The sequence below is a fragment of the Chaetura pelagica genome, unplaced genomic scaffold (assembly GCF_000747805.2).
Source record: "Chaetura pelagica isolate M959 unplaced genomic scaffold, ChaPel_1.0 scaffold637, whole genome shotgun sequence".
In the NCBI taxonomy this organism is placed as follows: Eukaryota; Metazoa; Chordata; class Aves; order Apodiformes; family Apodidae; genus Chaetura; species Chaetura pelagica.
Window position 1 is genome coordinate 1,438,397 of NW_009953950.1, and position 18,343 is coordinate 1,456,739.

The following is an 18,343-nucleotide window of genomic DNA, read 5'->3' on the forward strand; positions in this document are numbered from 1 at the left end:
TATCATGCCAGTAAATTTTTCATGGAGTGAAATTAATATAGGGCTCTAAATTTCATCCTGAGAAAAATGATAAGGTTAGTGATGATTATCATATAGGAATGCAAAAAAAAACCCAAAACCAAACGAAAAATCTTTTGCTCTCTTCAGTTACCAAGCGTGTGCTTCTCCTTGGTAACAGATCCATCCAATGATTCTCCAGTTGATAAAAGGCACATGCACACACACGTCCTTCCCACCTCCACGCTTTTGGATTGCTCTATCTATCTCTGTCTGTGAAGAGGGGAAGAAATAAAAAGACCCACCACACGCCCCTCTGTCTCAGCTCCCAGGGCTGCTGCCTTTTTTCTTTTTTTTTCTTTCCCCCTCAATGTCTTGAATAACTCACACTGTGACAAAGTGACAAGCAGAAGCTCTAGGAGAATCACACTTCATTCCCCGTGTCTGTCTTTGTGGCTGGGCATGATGATCTCTGAGCTCTGTCTGACCTGATCTTGTGCCATAGGATCAAAGGAAGCTCTTGCTGTCAATTTCAATGGGTGAAGGATCAGCTGCATAGTTTCAGATTGACTAGTCAAAGGTCCATCTTCTGATAAAATCCACATATTTAATTCCAGGTATATGTGGATAAGCGATTTGAGTTAAAGGATAGGAGATAAGAGTAATTAACTGTTTACTTCAGGTGAGGTCCTATCTCAGGGAGGTTCCTCCCTCTAACCAGAGGGGTAAATGCTTTCCATCCCACGTGTGACCCCACATGAGAATTTCACCCTAAGTAGAGAGCTGATGGACACAGCTCTTCTGGGCATATTCCTCTGCAGAGCTTTCATGTGGCCTCCAGCCAAAGGCAGCTGAAACGTGCCCAAACTGGCTCTGCCTCACAGCTGCTGGCAGCTCTTGCCTACATGGAGCCCACCACGGGTGACTGAGCTCTGCCTATGATATTAGGCAGAGAAGAAAAACATCTGCTTGTCCAGGCTCCTTTCTTTTGGAGTATGAGGCTGTATCAGAGAGGAGGCTGAGGCTGGCAAGGGTGGAAGTGGGATCATGAGTGAAAGCACGAGGCTGTGTGATAGTGGGGATCAGTGGGAGTAGGTCATGGGAGGAGGTGCTGTGGGAAGAAGACATTTTACATTAGAAATGGCAAAGTACTTCCACGAGGGCATCCTAATACATGAAAGGCCAGATCCATTTGCACCTTCTGAGAAATCTCGGTGAACCGCAGACCAGGCTCTGGGGAGTTAGATACGACAGTGCCCGCATCTGAGCCCAGGTGGCACCAACACTCAACACAGACCTCCAGTAGGCATCAGGTAGCCAAAGTCAGGCTGGAGTTAATGAAGCTGTCTGAGACATGGCATCAGTAGCTGCATGTGACAGTTTCCTTCTGTCATCTCTCCCTACCCACCTTGACCCTTAAACTTCTTGTCTCAGGGGAGGATCCCCCAAGAGTGACACCACACTCCTCCGGAGGCTGGAAGAGAAGGTCTCTCCATAAGGGCCTGATGCTGCCTCTCCTCCCATGGCATGAGCCAGAAATTGGCCATGTATAGTCTTCCAGCATGCTCACTTGCAGAGGAAAAGTTAATCTGCAGGGGTGTATACTTAATATGTTTGCAAGTGGAGTTCAGTGAAGCAAATTGTGGAAACAAAGCCACCTCCCGTGGACAGCTTGCTGGATCGGTGTAATTGCTGCATTTTTCTAAGCTGATGTTTTATGAGCCTATTATTCCAGGATTAGTTCCTGCATGTATTTTGAAAGGAAAAAAAAAAAAAAGAAACAAAACAAAAAAGTTGACATCTGATTTTTGTCTTGTAAAGCTGTTTTTGAGAAAGGGCATTGCCTACATTTCAATAAAATTGCCATAATAGTGTAAAGTAGGGGTCTTGCTACTAATGTCTGGTAGCTGTTTTGGCAGAGACCGGGCTCTTATGGTCACTGCAATATCTAACTTCAGCAAGGGGGGCCCATACAGGTTTTGATTTGCAGCAGACTTCAGCAACTCTGTAGGAGTTAATGCGCATTACTGTTTCAGAAAATTGTGTGTTTAGAAATGAAATCTGTGGATTAATGAGTCCCCAGCTAGGCTTGGATCCATCGCACTGACACGATGCATTGTACAGAATCAAGGCAACGCGGAGCAGATGCCAAAAATCTGCCATTACCTCACCCTGAAATTTCTAGAAGCTAAAGAGGTCTTCAAGAGAGCATGAGATGTTATATGCTGCAGGCCAAACACTAGTTACTTTACCAGCTGCTTCGAGGGCAGTTTGATGGACGCTGCCTTTTGAGTGACCTGTGTGGGACAGGAATCAGCAGCTCCCATGGGCACCTGAGCACAAGAGGGTGAGCTAAGGTGAGATTTTTAAACCTTCCCTGTGAATGTCTTTAGCATTGGACTTTAAATCAAACCTTTCATGGTACTTCTTGCAGTTTATGTTGCCATAATGTCAGGCATGTTATTATTTTCTGGGCTTGAAAAACGTTTGGTAGTGCCTGATGCAATTAAGTGTATTTTAGCTGAGCACAGGAGAATGTTGAACAGATTATTCTTTCCCTTGCTTTTGAATAAAAATATCACAGCCTATAATCTGACATTTTTGGGTAAAAGGCTGATTTCTCAGATCAGCTCAGGCAGTCTTTATTGCTAATCCTAAGGAAACATAGTTCCTCTATGAAGAGCAAGCCAATTTAGCTTTAAATTGTGGGTCTGGAACCCTGCTGAGTTAGCTGTATTCAGCTAACTTTGGGAGCCTGTGCACAATATACTCTCAGATTGTTTCAAGCCTTCTGCTTGGGGCTCAGAAGAGTCAATTGCTGGGCAACAGGAACTGGGCAAAGGCAGACATCATAAGGTAGTGATTTTTTGCGTTTTTAGACAGCTGAGATTATGTTGCCATCACTGCAGCAGGGGTGATATGGGGCTCTGTGAGTAGATCAAATAGATTTGTCTTATCTGCTGTGGAACCCGATGAAATGTCTGAATAAGTCCATATATACGTATATATAGTGTTGCAAACTGACATTGATTGACAATATACTCAGCCAAAATTATTATAAACAAACTTGAACTGAGAATACATTTAACTGCCTTTGAGTGTAATCTTTAGCGCTATAAAAAAAAGTCATTGAGGCAAATTGATTCATTTGATTTCTCATCCACCACAACATTTGTTTAGTGTTTTCTTTAGCGCTATTGTTAAACCTGAAAAAGGAACATTTATAGTTACAGTTAGTCAAGTGGCTTTCTGCAACAGTGGGAAGCAGTGGCTAAAAATACAATTTACCAGTTTCTTCATTGAAGGCGAAGCAATTGGTATTAAAAATGGCTCTTTCACAGAAGAGTTTGTGTTCCGAATACACTTCTGTATGAAAGAAGCAATAAAAAAACTGAACAGAAGATTTATATTTGGGCACTCAGCAGGTGCTGGGGTGGGTAGGTGGGCAGAGCAGTCTCCCTGCAGAGCTGGAAATGCCTCTTTTTTACCCTGGGAGTTCCTCCTGGAAGGAGGTGCTGTTTCTAAATGCACCTGCATGGCTGTCCTCTGCTGTGTGCATTATGCAAAATTATACACCAGCATAGCAGCAGTGTTTCTGTTCAAGCTTGGGCCCTGCCTTTGCTTTCTCAAGCACTTTTCAATGACCATGGGGAGAACAGTGCAGCTCCCAGCCTTTTCAGTGGGTGTGGAGCAACTGGGGCTTGAAGCCACTGCCCCGGAGTAGATGGGAGGTGGAGCAGCAGTCAGGCAGGTTATGTGACTGCTCTACATCAGCCAACCCTCCTAAAATGTTTCCCATGACTAGGCACTCTAGTTTTAAGCATTTTAAGCAGAGCTTACATAGGTGAGAGTATAGAGAAGTCTGTGTTGGTCCCTGGCTCTGCACCCCACCCTTTCCATTGCAGCCCCCTCCCACTGCAGACCCCTCCATCCCCTTCTCGGGTGCGATGGAGGAGGCAGCTCTCATCTCAGCCCATCAGGACCTGTTACCCAAAGCATAGGCTGGAGTGACACGTTTTTCACCATTTCTATCTTCGAGCAACCATTTAAGAGAATATAGGCAGGTGGACACAGGAAAGTGTGGATAAAAGTGGTTCCAGAAGACAGCAGCAGATGCTGCGATGCCATAATGCACCTTCACGTGTCACAGCGTTAATTTTGCTTTGAGTAAATTTGCCTTTTCCCTGTGTCTGCCACCACAGACTTCAGGGAATGAAGAGTTGCTGGCCAAAGGCCTTTGTGTGTGTTGGCAGGTGATATCTTGCCCCGTGAATGCTTTTAGTAACTGTGTCTCCCCCTGCAACATCACTGCTCTTCACTGGGGAAACCAACGCTGAGGGAGCTTCCAGTTGAGGGCTTCTGCGCCAGGACTTGCTGTTATCAACCTTGTCTGTATCGTAAGATTCAGGATTGTCCAAGCAGTAGTACTGGCTTAAAACCTGGAAATTTTGGTATACAGTCATATATAGTTCTAGGATCCTTACGTTTGTCTGATTTCTGACTTGTGGGGGCCGTGTGTGTGTGAGGATCACTTTTGCTTTCAAACCATCTTGCCAAACAAATAGGCCAGGCAGTGACTTTATTGCAAACAAAGGTTGAGTGGTCACTGATCCTTCAGTTGAACCCTTTCTTTTTTTCTCCCTCAAATATCGTGAGGTTGTAGGTGAAACTGTAAAACTTGGAATGTCTTCATTGATTTCAGTGTCTCAGAGGGTAAAGCCACAGGATCTTAATTTGAAATTTGATCTGTTATTTTATGTTCTTCCTCCAGTGAGACTTGTATATTGGTTTCCTAGATATGTTTGTTCTCTCACTGTAAGTATTTAATTAGTCTTTTTGCCTTTTTTTCTATGTATTTTTACATTTTATCTCTATCAAATACACTTTTGAAAAATGCTTACTTCAGATCTGCATGGGGGTTTTCTCCCAGGATTCTGCTCACTTTTATTAACAGCTGCCAACTGTTCCACCTGGATGATATGCTGCACTTAATTATATGCACCAAGGGAATGAAATGAGGGTATTTCTGCAGCCTGATTATTGACATTTCCTTGCTTGCACAGCTTTGACACTATTTTTTTCACAGAGGGGGGGGGTGTGTGCAAATGCATAATTTGAACTGAAGCTACTAAACATGGTTTTGCTAATATATGATACTTTAGAAAATTATATGAAGGACGATGTCGTGGTTGCAATGGCATCAGTGAGGACTTGGCTGGAAACTGAACCAGAAGATAGGTTGCTGTGTCAGCATAGTGTTTCCTGATACGTGTTATGGAGTCTTCAAGAATTTGAGCATAAGGCAGAACAAATGCCAGACTGCTGATGTCCACCTATCTGCTCATTTTGCTATATGATCACCTGCTAACAGTTTGTTCGTCTGGAGAATAACCAGTTGCATTGGGCACTTGTTATAAAGCCATGCTCTTCCCTCTAACCCTTTTCCACAAAGCATACTTGGCCTAAGTGGGAATGGGCTTTAACAGGCAAGAGAGCCAGTTCATTAGTGCTGTCTGTCTTCCAGGAAGATCGCTTTAATATTTTTCAGCTGTGGCTTGCAACTTGTTCTGCAATGAGCTGAATGCATGCACATGTGGCAGTTGCTTATCCTCTTGAGATAATCTGCTTTTCATCTTGTCTTTTAAGTGTTTTAAGGACGTTGCTAACAGTGCTTGTCAGCAATGTGCTTTTTTCCGTATAGACCAGTATAATTTTAGTGGTGTATGCAGGATTGAGGGAAGCTGAGTGTTCAGGTTGAATTGACACCAGGTGTAGTTCTTATGCAACGCTCACATCTGTTGCTAACAGTGCTTGTCAGCAATGTGCTTTTTTCCGTATAGACCAGTATAATTTTAGTGGTGTATGCAGGATTGAGGGAAGCTGAGTGTTCAGGTTGAATTGACACCAGGTGTAGTTCTTATGCAACGCTCACATCTGGATCCTTGTATTTGTTCTTGCAAGTATTGTATTTTTAACATGTTTAATGGCGTGTAAATCTGTGTGCCTGTTTTTGTAGGCATGTGTTACCTATAAATGTCGTGGTAATTAAAACACATCTTGCATTCTACCATCTCGCACTTTGCCATACCTCCTTTTTTTGCCAGTGAGTTGGAGAATGCTACTGTAACTTCATGCATTTAAGCAGATGTAACACATTAGGTGCCTTTGCTGCTCCACCCTCATGAGTTAGCTGTTTTCCTGCAAGTGGGAAAATGGAGGTTATTAATGAGTAGCACTTACTCATCACAGGGTTATAACCCCAGAAGGAAAGCAGTTGTGAGATGCTGTGCCAAGTCTTCTGGCGACTGAATTGTAATTGTCTGTCTAAAACCTAAGCTGTTGTGTTGTATGGACAGTAATATAAAATGACTGGAGAGTTTATGTGCTGACTATGCCACTCTTCAAGGTTATGGAGAAGCATCTAAAATTGTACAAAGCCAATGACTGGGTAGATGCCAGCCAGAAGAAGAATTAGGTGGATTGCTGTGTTTGTGCTCGCCCAGCAGCATGGGATACAACCAAACCAAAGCAAACCAGTACTGCCTGCATTCAGACTGTCTCAAGTACTCTCTGCTTGCCATGGAGCCACACTTTGCATTGCTGCAGCTCCAGTTTGGTGTAACTGTTATTTTTCAGATAAGCTGAAGAGCCCAAAGCCCCAGCCTCACAATTCTGTGGCTCTATCTGCTGTGCTTCCCTGATGGGTTGTCTGGTCACTGATCTCCTGGAGGGTACAAATCCAGTGGTTCCAATGTCGTCAGTGGGACTGATGGTGGTTGTGCTGATGGAGAGAACTGGGTAGGTTTTTCCAGTAATCTTTACTGGAGTAAGGGAGAAGCCACCTTTGCAAACATGGCTGTGGGACTCATGCTGGGGCATAGGTACCTCTTTCTAAGATGAGGGGAATCCCTACAAAACCTGTGTGTTGTTCTGCATTTAGGATCCCTGCTTGCAGGGAGCAGGATCAAACCTCATCCTCATGGAGAGTCTGGGAGGAGGTACTGTGGGTGCCTCAAGGAGACCACCTGCAAAAAATTCGTAGGAAGCTAGTGTTGTTCTTACTAAAGTTTCCTTTTCTGTCAATGCTTTGTTCCTCTGTTGCACTGCTGAACTCTAGATCCAACACCTTTAATCCTAGTCCCAACAGGGCTTTTCTCATTTGTAGTGCAAGATCAGTGCTACTAGTGCTTTGAGAAAAATCATTGCAACAAAGAGAACTAAAAAAAGACAAGTTTTATATAATGAAGTTCTTTTGCTCTCTGCCTGTTGTGAAAGATTGTCATGGAAACATTTTTTTCAGAGAATAAATTTATTTTCTGTGAATTATGTTCACAGAGCTAGGGGAGAGAACATATTATTTATATATAAAAACTTCATTGGAGACACCTTTTTCTTGGCTCCCAACAGTTGTAAATATTATCTTGACTGTGTTTTAAATCACTATAAAGGAGGGTATTGCCTGGGTCTCCAGAGCAGTGGCTCTTGGGTTTTTGTTTACATGGGGTTTTTTCCTCCTTAAAGTGATAATGCTATATTGGTATTAAAGTGCTTTAAATCAGGGACACTTAGTCTTCCATAAGCCCGGTTATGCATTTCAACACTAGAATGTAAAACAAAGACTAACATGAAATGCATTATGAGTCCATGGGCGGGAAAACGGGAAGCGGCATGAGCTGCCGGGTTTCTCCTGCAGGGATCAGTCTTGGAGGAATGTCATTTGGTATCGCTCCTCTGCGTTTGCTTCGCCACACGGAACCTGAGATCATCCATCTCACTGTGACAGAAGAGGTTTTCAGCATTAGGAAGGCAAGTTGTGGCTTATCAGAAACAGCTGGATGGGATACGGTTCACTTGCAACCAAGGCATCAACCATGCCCTGCCATGCCTCTCTGCTCTGGTGGCTGCTGCTTGTCCTGACAGCCTATTCAGGCCACATCTGGGTGGAAAAGGACCCCCATTGTGTAGCAGTTTGTTTCCATCTGCCGCAGTGACTGCACATCAGGGTCCCCATGCTTTTGTGGGACAGGCCCTGAAAAACTTCTTTCCTGTTAGCTGATCGTGCCTTGAGTTCAAAGAGCTTTCATCCTAAGTGCTGGGCAGTGTTTAGGCATGTCAGTCGTACCTTATGAACAGGGCTAAAATAGCCCTTTTCTGAAAAATTGCTAATATTTGGAAAGGGATACTTGATGAACATTTTGCATGTCAATGGCAAGGCAAACCCATCTGGCCCAGAGACACAGTTTCTCCTTTCAGAGGATGTTTCTGGCCCAGAGGCTGTTTTTGACAAGCTCATAAGGCTTTCTTTTGGAACCTCTTCAGTGCACTCTTGTGTATCTCTGCGTCTGGCTTTCTGCCGCCTCTCCTTCCATCAGTCTCTGCCTCTTCCATCATCTCTCTTGACTTGTGTAGATATCTTTAGAGGCCGGGGAGGTAAAAATGTGCTCCTTTGCCTTGAGGGATGCAGTTATGGCTACTCCATTAATTAGTTGACCAAGAGGGCACTGAAGGGTCACTGGAATTGATTTCTTTCTGCCAAAGGCAAGATGGATCCTTTCCATGACCTGCTCAAGACAAGTCATGTGTTCCTTCCCATGGATGGGGCTGTGCTGTAGCCACATATGTTCCTATTTCTCAGGCTGTCCTCTGACCCCGTGCCACCCATGTGTTGTACAAATCCTGCTGCTTTGGTTATAGAGCATCAAGGGAAAGCATCATTCTTGGGGGTTTCTTTTCAGAGTGGCTGGGCATGGGTAGAATTGCAGCATCCCCCTTGCCTCAAAACCATCTGCAGCTGGTCACTGTGGTCTAAAGGTCTGGCTGTTTCGGGGGGCAGAAATGCTAGCAGATAAGAATAGGTCTTTATTTCAGCTGTTAAAAAGGGTAGGAAGCAGAAGATGAGGGGAAAGGGGCAGCTGGTTTTACAGAAACAGCAAAGCAGAATTATGTCCAGGAAAGAATAACAATAGTTGCCCATGAAGTATGGCATTAAGTTACCCATAAATATGATGTGAAGTAAAAAACATGTTGAAGAAAGATATGACCAAGAACAGCCCTCCTCCTGTGAAGCTGAGCTGCTCTATGGAAATGGACCACATCGGACAAGGCCTTAGTTATGTGTTAAGTCAGCAGTTACCCCGCTCTGTTTCTTTCCTTCCTGATTGAAATAAGAGGAAAGGGAAGAAAAAACTGCAGAAGTTTGGGAAATACCATACTGTGTGGAAGGGCATTAAAGCAGAGATTGAGGAAGTCCTGAGGAGCTCATGCACACAACCTTGTGATACTGACAGTCTTAACGCCTTCAAAAGGCTGGGCGTCAAGAAGGCAGGGACAACCTCTTTTCACCTGTGCCCTGTGATAGGACAAGGGGTAATGGACTCAAACTCAAGCACAGGAAGTTCCACCTCAACATGAGGAAGAACTTCCTTAACTGTGAGGTTACAGAGCACTGGAACAGGCTCCCCAGCGAGGTTGTGGTGTCTTCTTCTCTGGAGATTTTCAAGACCTCTCTGAATGCCTTTCTGAGTGATCTGCCCTAGTTTGGTCCTGCTCTGGCAGGGCGGTTGGACTTGATGATCTTCAGAGGTCCCTTCCAACCCCTAATATTCTATAGAAAGGCCGGGAGGTCCTTTGTCTTAGCATAGAGAGAGCAATCCCATAGCATGTCCTTACAAACACCAGTGTCTCGACACATGAAAACTCTGTCTCCCCATGGAAACGCTAATCTGACTGTGCCAAAACAGTTGGCAGCTGAGCCGTGGGTGAGTTGGGCTGCCTGCAGCAGTATCAATATTTGCGTGACTCCTCATGACACTTCATGTCTTCTGCACTGGGGAGCTCCAGCAAGGATGTCAAAGAGAGCTTGCAAAATTTGTCTCTCTTGATGTGACTGCTGATGGCTCCCCGAGCGTCTTGCAGAGGTCACCCCCATCCTCCTATGTTGTGCCTTGTGTCCTGCCACTCTGCAGGGACTAGAGACTCTTTGCATATGTAAAGGCACTGGGGCCCAAAGGGATCACAGCAAATCATCCAGCCTGAGTTCCTGTAGAAGATGAGCCCAGTCTTCTCCAAAGGAGTAGCTGAGCTGTATAAATGTTTTGTTGAGATATTGCATACTTTTCAGAGAGGGAGGAAAAATTCAAGATCTACATTCATCTCTATAAGATAAGATGTTTCTATCATTACTTCACCCCACCTAAAGAAAACATGGATTGTGTTTATAGCCTGAGTTTGCCCAATTTACCTTTTGGGAAGTTAATTTTTATTTTATTAGATTAAAGAGCTTTCCATTATCAGAAATCTTTTCCTCATGTCGGTACTTGCAGAAAATCATTAAGTCAGTGTGTAACATTCTCCTAATTAAATATTTTGAGCTTCATTCAGTTACTTAGATGAACAGTTCTTGGACTTCAGACTGTTCTTGAAGCTCTTTTCAGAACTTTTTCCAAATTTTTAACATCATTTTTTAATTACTGGCACCAGAAGTGGATACAGTAATCTAATAATAGCCCCCAGTGTCTTGGACAGGTGTAATTAATACCTTTTCTTATGGTTACAAATACATCCTGCTTATGCTTTGAGGGATTATGTTTAAGTTGGCTGTGGCATCAAGAGGGCTTATGTTCATTTGCTTATCTAAAGTACTCCTGAATTCTTTTCTGCGTCTCTGGATACTGTCGTCTTTGGGCTGTAGGTAATGGTAAGATTTTTTTATCCTCTGGCAATTTTGTTCTTTCCGCTCAAGGTGTCTTGAATCTGAAACATTTGAGTGAGCATACTCCGAGCAACTTTCTTACCTAGAAGAGCTTTTATTTCTTCGGGGCTGATTTCAAGCTTTCCTGACTTTGCCTAGTTTGCCAACAGAGAGAGTGGCCTCCTGCCTACTGAGACATTTATCCGGTGCTTGTCTCTACAGCAGCTGGTTTTATGTATTGCTGAGCTCCAAACTCTTTGCTTACACTGCCAGAGACTCAGAAGGAAGGAGAATACTTTAACAGACATGACTCCTGTCTATTTTTGATTGTTGGTTTTACTAAAGCCAGAGCAAATACAAAACAAAACCCATATATTCAGCTGTCCTACAAAGAGCAGATTAAAAAAAACTATCAAAGACCCAACATTGCCACTCAATACTTCTCATTTCACATAAAACTTCAATGCATCCCTGATTGTATAGCTACTGAGCAGCCTTTTCACAGTGCATATATGTGCACATGAATGTACTTGTTTAACTCAGCCTCTATCCCCCCCTTTTCCATTCGTAGCAAGCATACAAGGCATATAAGGTACCAGATGACCATCACTGAAGGGTTGACCATTTCTAATGTTGATAAATAGGACAGGCCTTATTCTTGTGGAAGAGTCTGCAATAACACATGGCTGTGGGTTTGGACAATTGCTGGCTTCCTTAACATGAATGACTAAGCTATAAGCAGCATGGTTAGCAAGTGGTTACATTCTAGTGATACTCACAGAAATTATCTGAATTTTTCTTTCAAAGTGGTTCTTGACAGGTAAATAGGATGGTAGCTAGGAAGCCAAGCAGGAAAGCCAAAGGAAGTCCCACCAAAAATGCCACCCCAGGAGCCTTTTCAGGCAGTTTCTCTGAATTGTGGTATGGGCCACAAGTTAATTTGGCAAATGATCAAGAACGTTACTTTTCCTACAGTTTCATTGTGTTCATTTCCAGAGTGAAAGTGAAGTTTGTGTTTCTGTGATGGGATCTCGACTCCTCCATGTCTGACAGTCCTAACAGAAGAGCTGTGATTTCTCTCTGTCCTGAGTGGGACATGTGTGGTCCCTTCTGGTGGTGAACAGTTTATTGATTTCTAGTGTGCATTTGCTTGGATGATCCTTTTCTTTAATGCTTTATTTCTTAAGGTATTGGAACTTGCTATGGATAAAAAAATATTCCTTTTCTCTTCTGTAACATTTGCTAAGCTGTAATAGTTAAAGGAAAGAATAAACGCTACTCAGTGAATGAAGCTGGCATTTTCTAATCCTTGGATTCAGTTGTGAAAAGCAACTTGTGTGTCTGGCTGGTTGGTTACCTAAACTGAGATACCCTTAAAGAGATTGCTTTCAGGACTGTGTTGACAATTGTGCAGGCTTCTAAGTTAGGTCTGTTTAATATGATTTGAATTGGCCACCCAAAATCACCAGCTGCTTTTGAAAATTAGGCTCAGATTTTTGTGGCGAGGATAGTCCTAAATACAAAGCAAGCTACAAGTGGTGCCAGAGAGCTATCACTGAAAGGAAGGAAGAAAATAAAACTAATTCATTGCTTGAGCCTTTTTGGGCACTTCAAAAAAGCTGGAAATGGCTTTGCACTAATGCTGGCTGTAAAATAACAACATGGTCTGGTTCTTTGTCTCAGTCTCCTGGCTAAGCTTAAACCAGACAGTAAAGGTTTGTGAGTTTAGGTGCAAAAGTGCAAGTCTCAGGCCTTCCCATTGACTGTCCCCCCAGCTGCACTCTGTAGCCTGCAGCTCTGAACTATGTCTGAATGGTCAGGGAGCACCAGGCCTCCAATGGCCCATGGCCTGCGACAATGCTGAGAGTCAGCACTGCTGCCTGACTTGGCATCATCTCCAGAAGGTCTGTCAGAAGCAGACTTGCAAAAAGAGGACAGAAAAGAAAATCAAAGAAGATGGAAAAAAAAAAAAAAAGAAAGGCCGGGAGGTTGTCCCTCCAACAGTTGAAGTTGCTTCTCTTATGCTGTGTTGGTCTCCTGGCCAAATCCCACAGCGCTTGCTGGATTCTTATTCAATCCAGTTTCCTCTCAATTCAGCTGGAGCTCCCTTTGGCAGGAACTGCCTTCCTCTTAAAGTTAGGCGAGAATTTGCAGAAGGAAACAATTCAAGTGGTTGGGTAAGTGGGGAAAACTTAAAAAAAAGTCCCCAAAATGTCATATCCTGATTTTGCAAGGTCATGTGCTGTCTTCTGTTCTCTGTAAAGTTAAACATGTTATAACATTATTTTGCTAGTCAAGGGCATTACTATGAAGCTGTTCTCTGGATGTTGCTGCAAGCATCTGACGTGAGCATTGTTCAAGACCTCTTGACTTTAACTCCGCAAACAGGCCATTGAGAAAACCTGTTTTTTAGCAAACAGGAAGGTTTGCTGCCATTGAGGTGTTTCCTTTTGCCAAGAGGCAGCCTGTGCAAAGACATCCGATCTGGCAAGCAAGAAACCCAAGGCCGAACTCAGACCTCGTCTCCTCAAGTGCTAACGTACCGTGTAGCTTAAGTCACTGCTGATCATATGGTTGTTACTTGTTTTTTTTTCAGTGAAGTCATGATGTATCTTAAGCTGGTCAAAGCTTGAGCTTTGAAAGGAAAGCCATGTAGAGGGTTCAATGTTTTACTGTAAAACCATGGCTTGAGTAAAGCTCTTTGCAGCTTTGGGTGGGGAGGGGGGGGGGGAAGAGCCAACCAAAAAACAGAATCATAGAATCATAGGATGAAGGGACCTTAAAGATCATTTAGTTCCACCCCCCCTGCCAAACCCACACCTCCCACTAGATCACTTTGCTCAAAGCTCCCATCTAAGCTGGTCTTGAGCACTTTCAGTGAGGGAGCATTGCTTACAGAAGCCAAATTGCCTTCCATCAATTTTGTATGTAATTGAAAGTAAGTTCTACAGCAGGCTTGGATCCTCCCTCCAATATTATTGGGTTTGTGTTCAGCTTCATCCTGGTATCCAACACTTGGTTTCCCATCAGCAGTACAGTGCAGGCGGACCATGCCTTGAATTTCTTATTGAAGCACACAGAAGATGAAAACCACAAGTTTTCAAAGCAGACTTCCAGCATTGAGGAGTATTTATGGAGGGTTGGTTCAAAGAAAAAAAAAATCTCTCAGTAAGACTGTGCTGCAGGCTGACAAACAGCACTGCTTTAGAGCAGTCAGGCAATGATCTAAATAGACCTTTTCGTGTCCACTGGGTAAACAAACATCTTTCTCTCACTAACAAAAGCACTGCTTCTTGACCTGTGATCTTTCCAAGTGTCAATGGCAGGGTTATAAATAACAGGCAGAAGGGAAGGGGAAGAAGATGACTTTGCCTTCTGCCCACTGAGCACCTGGAAGTTCTTCCTGCCTGGTGCAGCAGACCCGTCACCAGCTCCATGGGCTTGGCATCCTATTGGGGTGCAGGTCTGGGGAGCTGCCTGGAGTGAAATGTGCCTCTTCCCATGGGCATATGGACACTACCCTGAAGCATCCTTATGATCTGTGAGCCACCTTCTATGCTTTGTTGCAATTTCATATGTTGGGGTATGACTGTTTATAAAGATGATGCAAATGTGTTTTCTCTGGATGCAGCAGTGATTTAGCAACCGAAGCCCTGGCTCCCAGATTTCTCCAGGCAACGTTTGGTTCTTCAAGCTATCTCTTCTTGCTTTTTTCTCCGGGCCTTGCTTTGACTGTTTTTGTGCAGTTTGGTGCCAGCCAGCTCCTCTTCCCCCCACCAACTCTCTCTTGCAGATTCACAAACCCTCCTAAAACACTAGTTGGCAAAAAACCTCCCGCCCGTGTGTGTCCAACACGTGCCTTTGTTTGGGTGATGACACGTGACTGTATTTGCTGATGGTGTTTTAGCTGCTTGGTGCTGCAAGCAATGTCACCATCTCCTCCAAGGATCTGTGAAGAGTGGTGTTTGCACTTCCCCCTCACCTCCGTTTTGGTGTGCTTTGGCCCAACCTGAACTATTTTAGTGCGACGATTTGAGAGAAGCAGCAATTGCTCATATGATGTGTCACACCATAAACTTCAGGAAAGTAATTCATTCCAACAGTGTAATTCTAGGCCTCAGGAACCAAAAATATGGCCTATTACTCATCTTTGTATCTCATAACACAGAATAACCCAAACCATGTATTTATTTACACAGCAAAGGTTTAGCCAAAAGCAAAGTGTTGAATGTCAAGAGCCACTGTTGCTACATATTGAGAGTAATTACTTGCTTTATCTTTTTTTTTTTTTTTATTTCTGTGCCAATATTAGCCAAGAATTCAAGTCAGGAGATAGGCATGATGCAGAGACAGACAACCCCTATTTGAAACTTGGGAGAGCAAAGCTGAATACTTGGCACGTTTTGAGTAGGCTATGAAAGCTTGAATGTGTTTATTTTATGGTTATTTAACATCTACTGTATTTTATCTACTAATTTTTTTTTCCTTCTGCATGAATGAAATTGTCAGGTGTGTGCACATGCATCTACACCATACAGGAGGCTGTGTATAATAAATGTGTCTGGGCACATTTGGTCTTTCCTTACCTTGGTCTAGCACTGGATGAATCAGGGATATTTAGCTAGATCAACCCTGGAGATACTGAGTGCACAGTTCAATCCCTAGACTTCATCTATATGCTTCGGAGTAAATTGTAAATTGGAGGAAAATCCAAGAAACTCAAGCAAAATAAACCCACAGAAGCTCTGCCTGAGAGTGCTGATCTCCCTTTGCACATCCCTTGTACCTTGGGATGCATTTAATGTAGGAAAGCAATGTGATCCTACAAGAAAGCAAAAAGATCTACAGTGCAAGGGGAAGGGCATTGTCTGGAAGGACAAAAGAGTAAACAAAAGGAGTAGTAAGGAGGAAGACTGAAGAGGAGCAGAGGGGAACAAAAGCTGGAAGCTATTATGGAGGATGTCTGGATGAAAGTTGATAGGCTGTTTGTGTGATTGGGTTGTGGTGGGTTGACCTTGCTAGACACCAGGTGCCCACGAAAGCCTCTCTATCACTCCCCTCCTCAGCTGGACAGGGGCGAGAAATAGAATAAAAGGCTCTTGGATCAAGATAAGGACAGGGAGGGATCACCCACCAATTACTGCCATGGACAAAACAGGCTCGACTTGGGGAAATTAGTTTAATTTGTTAACAATCAGATCAGAGAAGGGTAATGAGAGATAAAAACTACATCTTAAAAAACACCTTCTCCCAACCTTCCCTTCTTCCCAGACTCAACTTCACTCCCAGTTTCTTTACTGTCTTTCCCCACAGGGGGTCAGGGAATGGGGTTGCAGTCAGTTTGTCAGATGTCCTCTTTGCCACTCCTTCCTCCTCAGGGTGAGGAGTCCTCAGACTCTTCCCCTGCTCCAGCACGGGGTCAGTCCATTGGAGGCAGCCCTCCACAAACCTTTCCAACATGAGTCCTTCCCATGGGCTGCTGTTCTTCACAAACTGCTCTAGCGTGGGTCCCTTCCACAGAGTGTAGTCCTTCAGGAACAGACTGCTCCAGCGTGGGTTCCCCCTAAGGTCACAAGTCTTGCCAGGAAACCTGCCCCAGCACGGGCTCCTGCATTAAACTCAGTGTGCTGCAGGGGGACAGTCTGCCTCACCATGATCTTCATCGTGGGGTGGAAGGGAATCTCTGCTCCAGAGCCCGGAGCACATCCTCCTCCCACTTCACTGATTTGCCTGTCTGCAGGCTGTTTCTCTTACATATTCTCATTTGTCTCTCCAGCTGCAATTGCACAGGGTGTTGGGTTTTTTTAATACATTATCACAGAGGTGCTATCACCATCTGGCCAGCGGCAGGTCTGTCCTGGAGCCAGCTGGCATTGTCTGTATTGGATGTGGGGGCAGCTTCTAACATCTTCTCAAAGAAACCACTCCTGTAGCTGCCCTGCTGCCAAAACCTCGAAACCTTGCAGTGCAAACCCAATACATGACAACTACAATACTTCTTTAGTTATATAGAGGTTTCTTTTAAAGACCTTGGCTTTTGAATAGTCGCTGAGACAGGGCAGAGGGAGTGAGGCAGCCTCTGAGTTATTTCCAGGGTGCCCTGTGCTGCAGCATGGACCTAGATGAGGACACAAGGTCCCACGCACATCTGTCCCAGGGGAAAGCAATATTGCACTGAAGGTGTGGGAGATGTAGCCTTACCCTGTGTTTTACTCTTCTTTTTCGCCTATGCAAAGCCAAAACAAAACTGTTATTTCCACCCTTGTAAGCTCTGTCAGCTGTGCTGGTGGATCTCTTGGCCCCAGTGCATGGGGCCTTGAAGAAGGAAAGGTAGCTTCGAGTCAAGGGTGGGTCCAAAAGCAGCTTTGCTTGTCTGCTGGGACAGCAGCAGATTTGGTCTACTGACCAAGTATCTGTCAAAATCAGGGAAAAGATTTGTCCTTAAGACACAGAAAGCTAGTTCTTTGTGATAGTGAAAAAGACAGCCAGTAATCACCTAGCTGGCTCCATCTCCTGGGTTCAGGCGGTTGCCCCCATCTCCACAGCCATGCTCAGCCTGGGCAGCAGATGCATACACATGGAGTAATGTGGTTTTTTGGGTAAACAAACTGGGAATGACTTGCCTATATGGAGAACAGTTTACTGCTCCATGCTGTTAATACTGCATGTTTTGTGTCTGGCAGCAGTGGAAAATACCAGGTGTTTGGTTTGGTTGGTTCTTTTTTATTTTTAATTTCTGCAAAGATTGTGTTGTGCTACCAGCAGACAATCTGGCATCTCATGTTTCTGTAACCCATGAATTTGTTTGTCCTCTCCAGAATAACTTTTGTGTTTTTTTGTCTAATAATCCACACGAGCCCCTGTGTTCTCAGTTCTATCTCATGAAGAACATGCTAAGACTGTTTCCTTGGTGAATCACCTGAGGCTTAAAAAAATGGTGAAGTGCTAATTTACCTGTTGTTTTATCTTATGACTAAATGATCTTTCTTTAATGTGACTAGTCAGGAAGGTAGCTTCCAGGCATTTATGGTCCTGATGCTGCTCTGGCCTTCACCTATGCAACTGTCTCATGTGGTGTTCAGCTTTATCTTTTTATCAAGGGTATTTAATCAGAATGGTCTTTTAGCAGCAGAAACAGTTCCAGCTAATGGCAAGCTCAGCGATACTGACTTCTGGCTCTTAGGACAGACTATGAAGCCCCAAATCCTGTAATTTTATTCTTCAATTCCTTTGCTGATAAAACTTGACTTAGATTCAAGGCGTTTGTGTCAAAGGGTATGGATTTATTTCTGTTGTCGTATTTCCAGACCATATTTTTGTGGCTTTTGTTCTCTAAAGGAAAACCAAAATGTTCACTAATTTAACCTTTCCTTTGCTTGCAGAAAAAGTAAAGGTAAGGCTAGTCAGACTGGGAGCTGTCTTGTGCTTGATGTGTGCTTGGCAGTTTGTCAAGCCAGGAAGACAGCCAGATATATTTGGAATAAGTTTATCTCCCTGTCGCTGAAGCCCACCAGCCTGCGGTGCTGTGGATTGTCATGATGTAGTTGGCCATAGTTGAAAAGGGATGTTGTGTGAGCTGGAGGTGGAGAAAATCTTCTTGGACTTGCACTATTGTCTGGGTGTTAAGCCTAGGGTAAAAAAACTCTTGAGATTTTC

At 43.9% G+C, this 18,343-nt stretch overlaps 1 protein-coding gene across 1 annotated transcript in view; it reads left to right on the plus strand.

The window, feature by feature from the left end:
* The first annotated feature begins 12,531 nt into the window (after positions 1–12,531).
* HUNK (hormonally up-regulated Neu-associated kinase) overlaps positions 12,532–18,343 on the plus strand; it is a 42,695-nt gene continuing 36,883 nt past the window's right edge. Inside the window, exon 1 of the mRNA XM_010001828.1 lies at positions 12,532–12,591. Within this exon, the coding sequence (XP_010000130.1) occupies positions 12,532–12,591 (60 nt within the window). The remainder of the gene's footprint in view (positions 12,592–18,343) is intronic.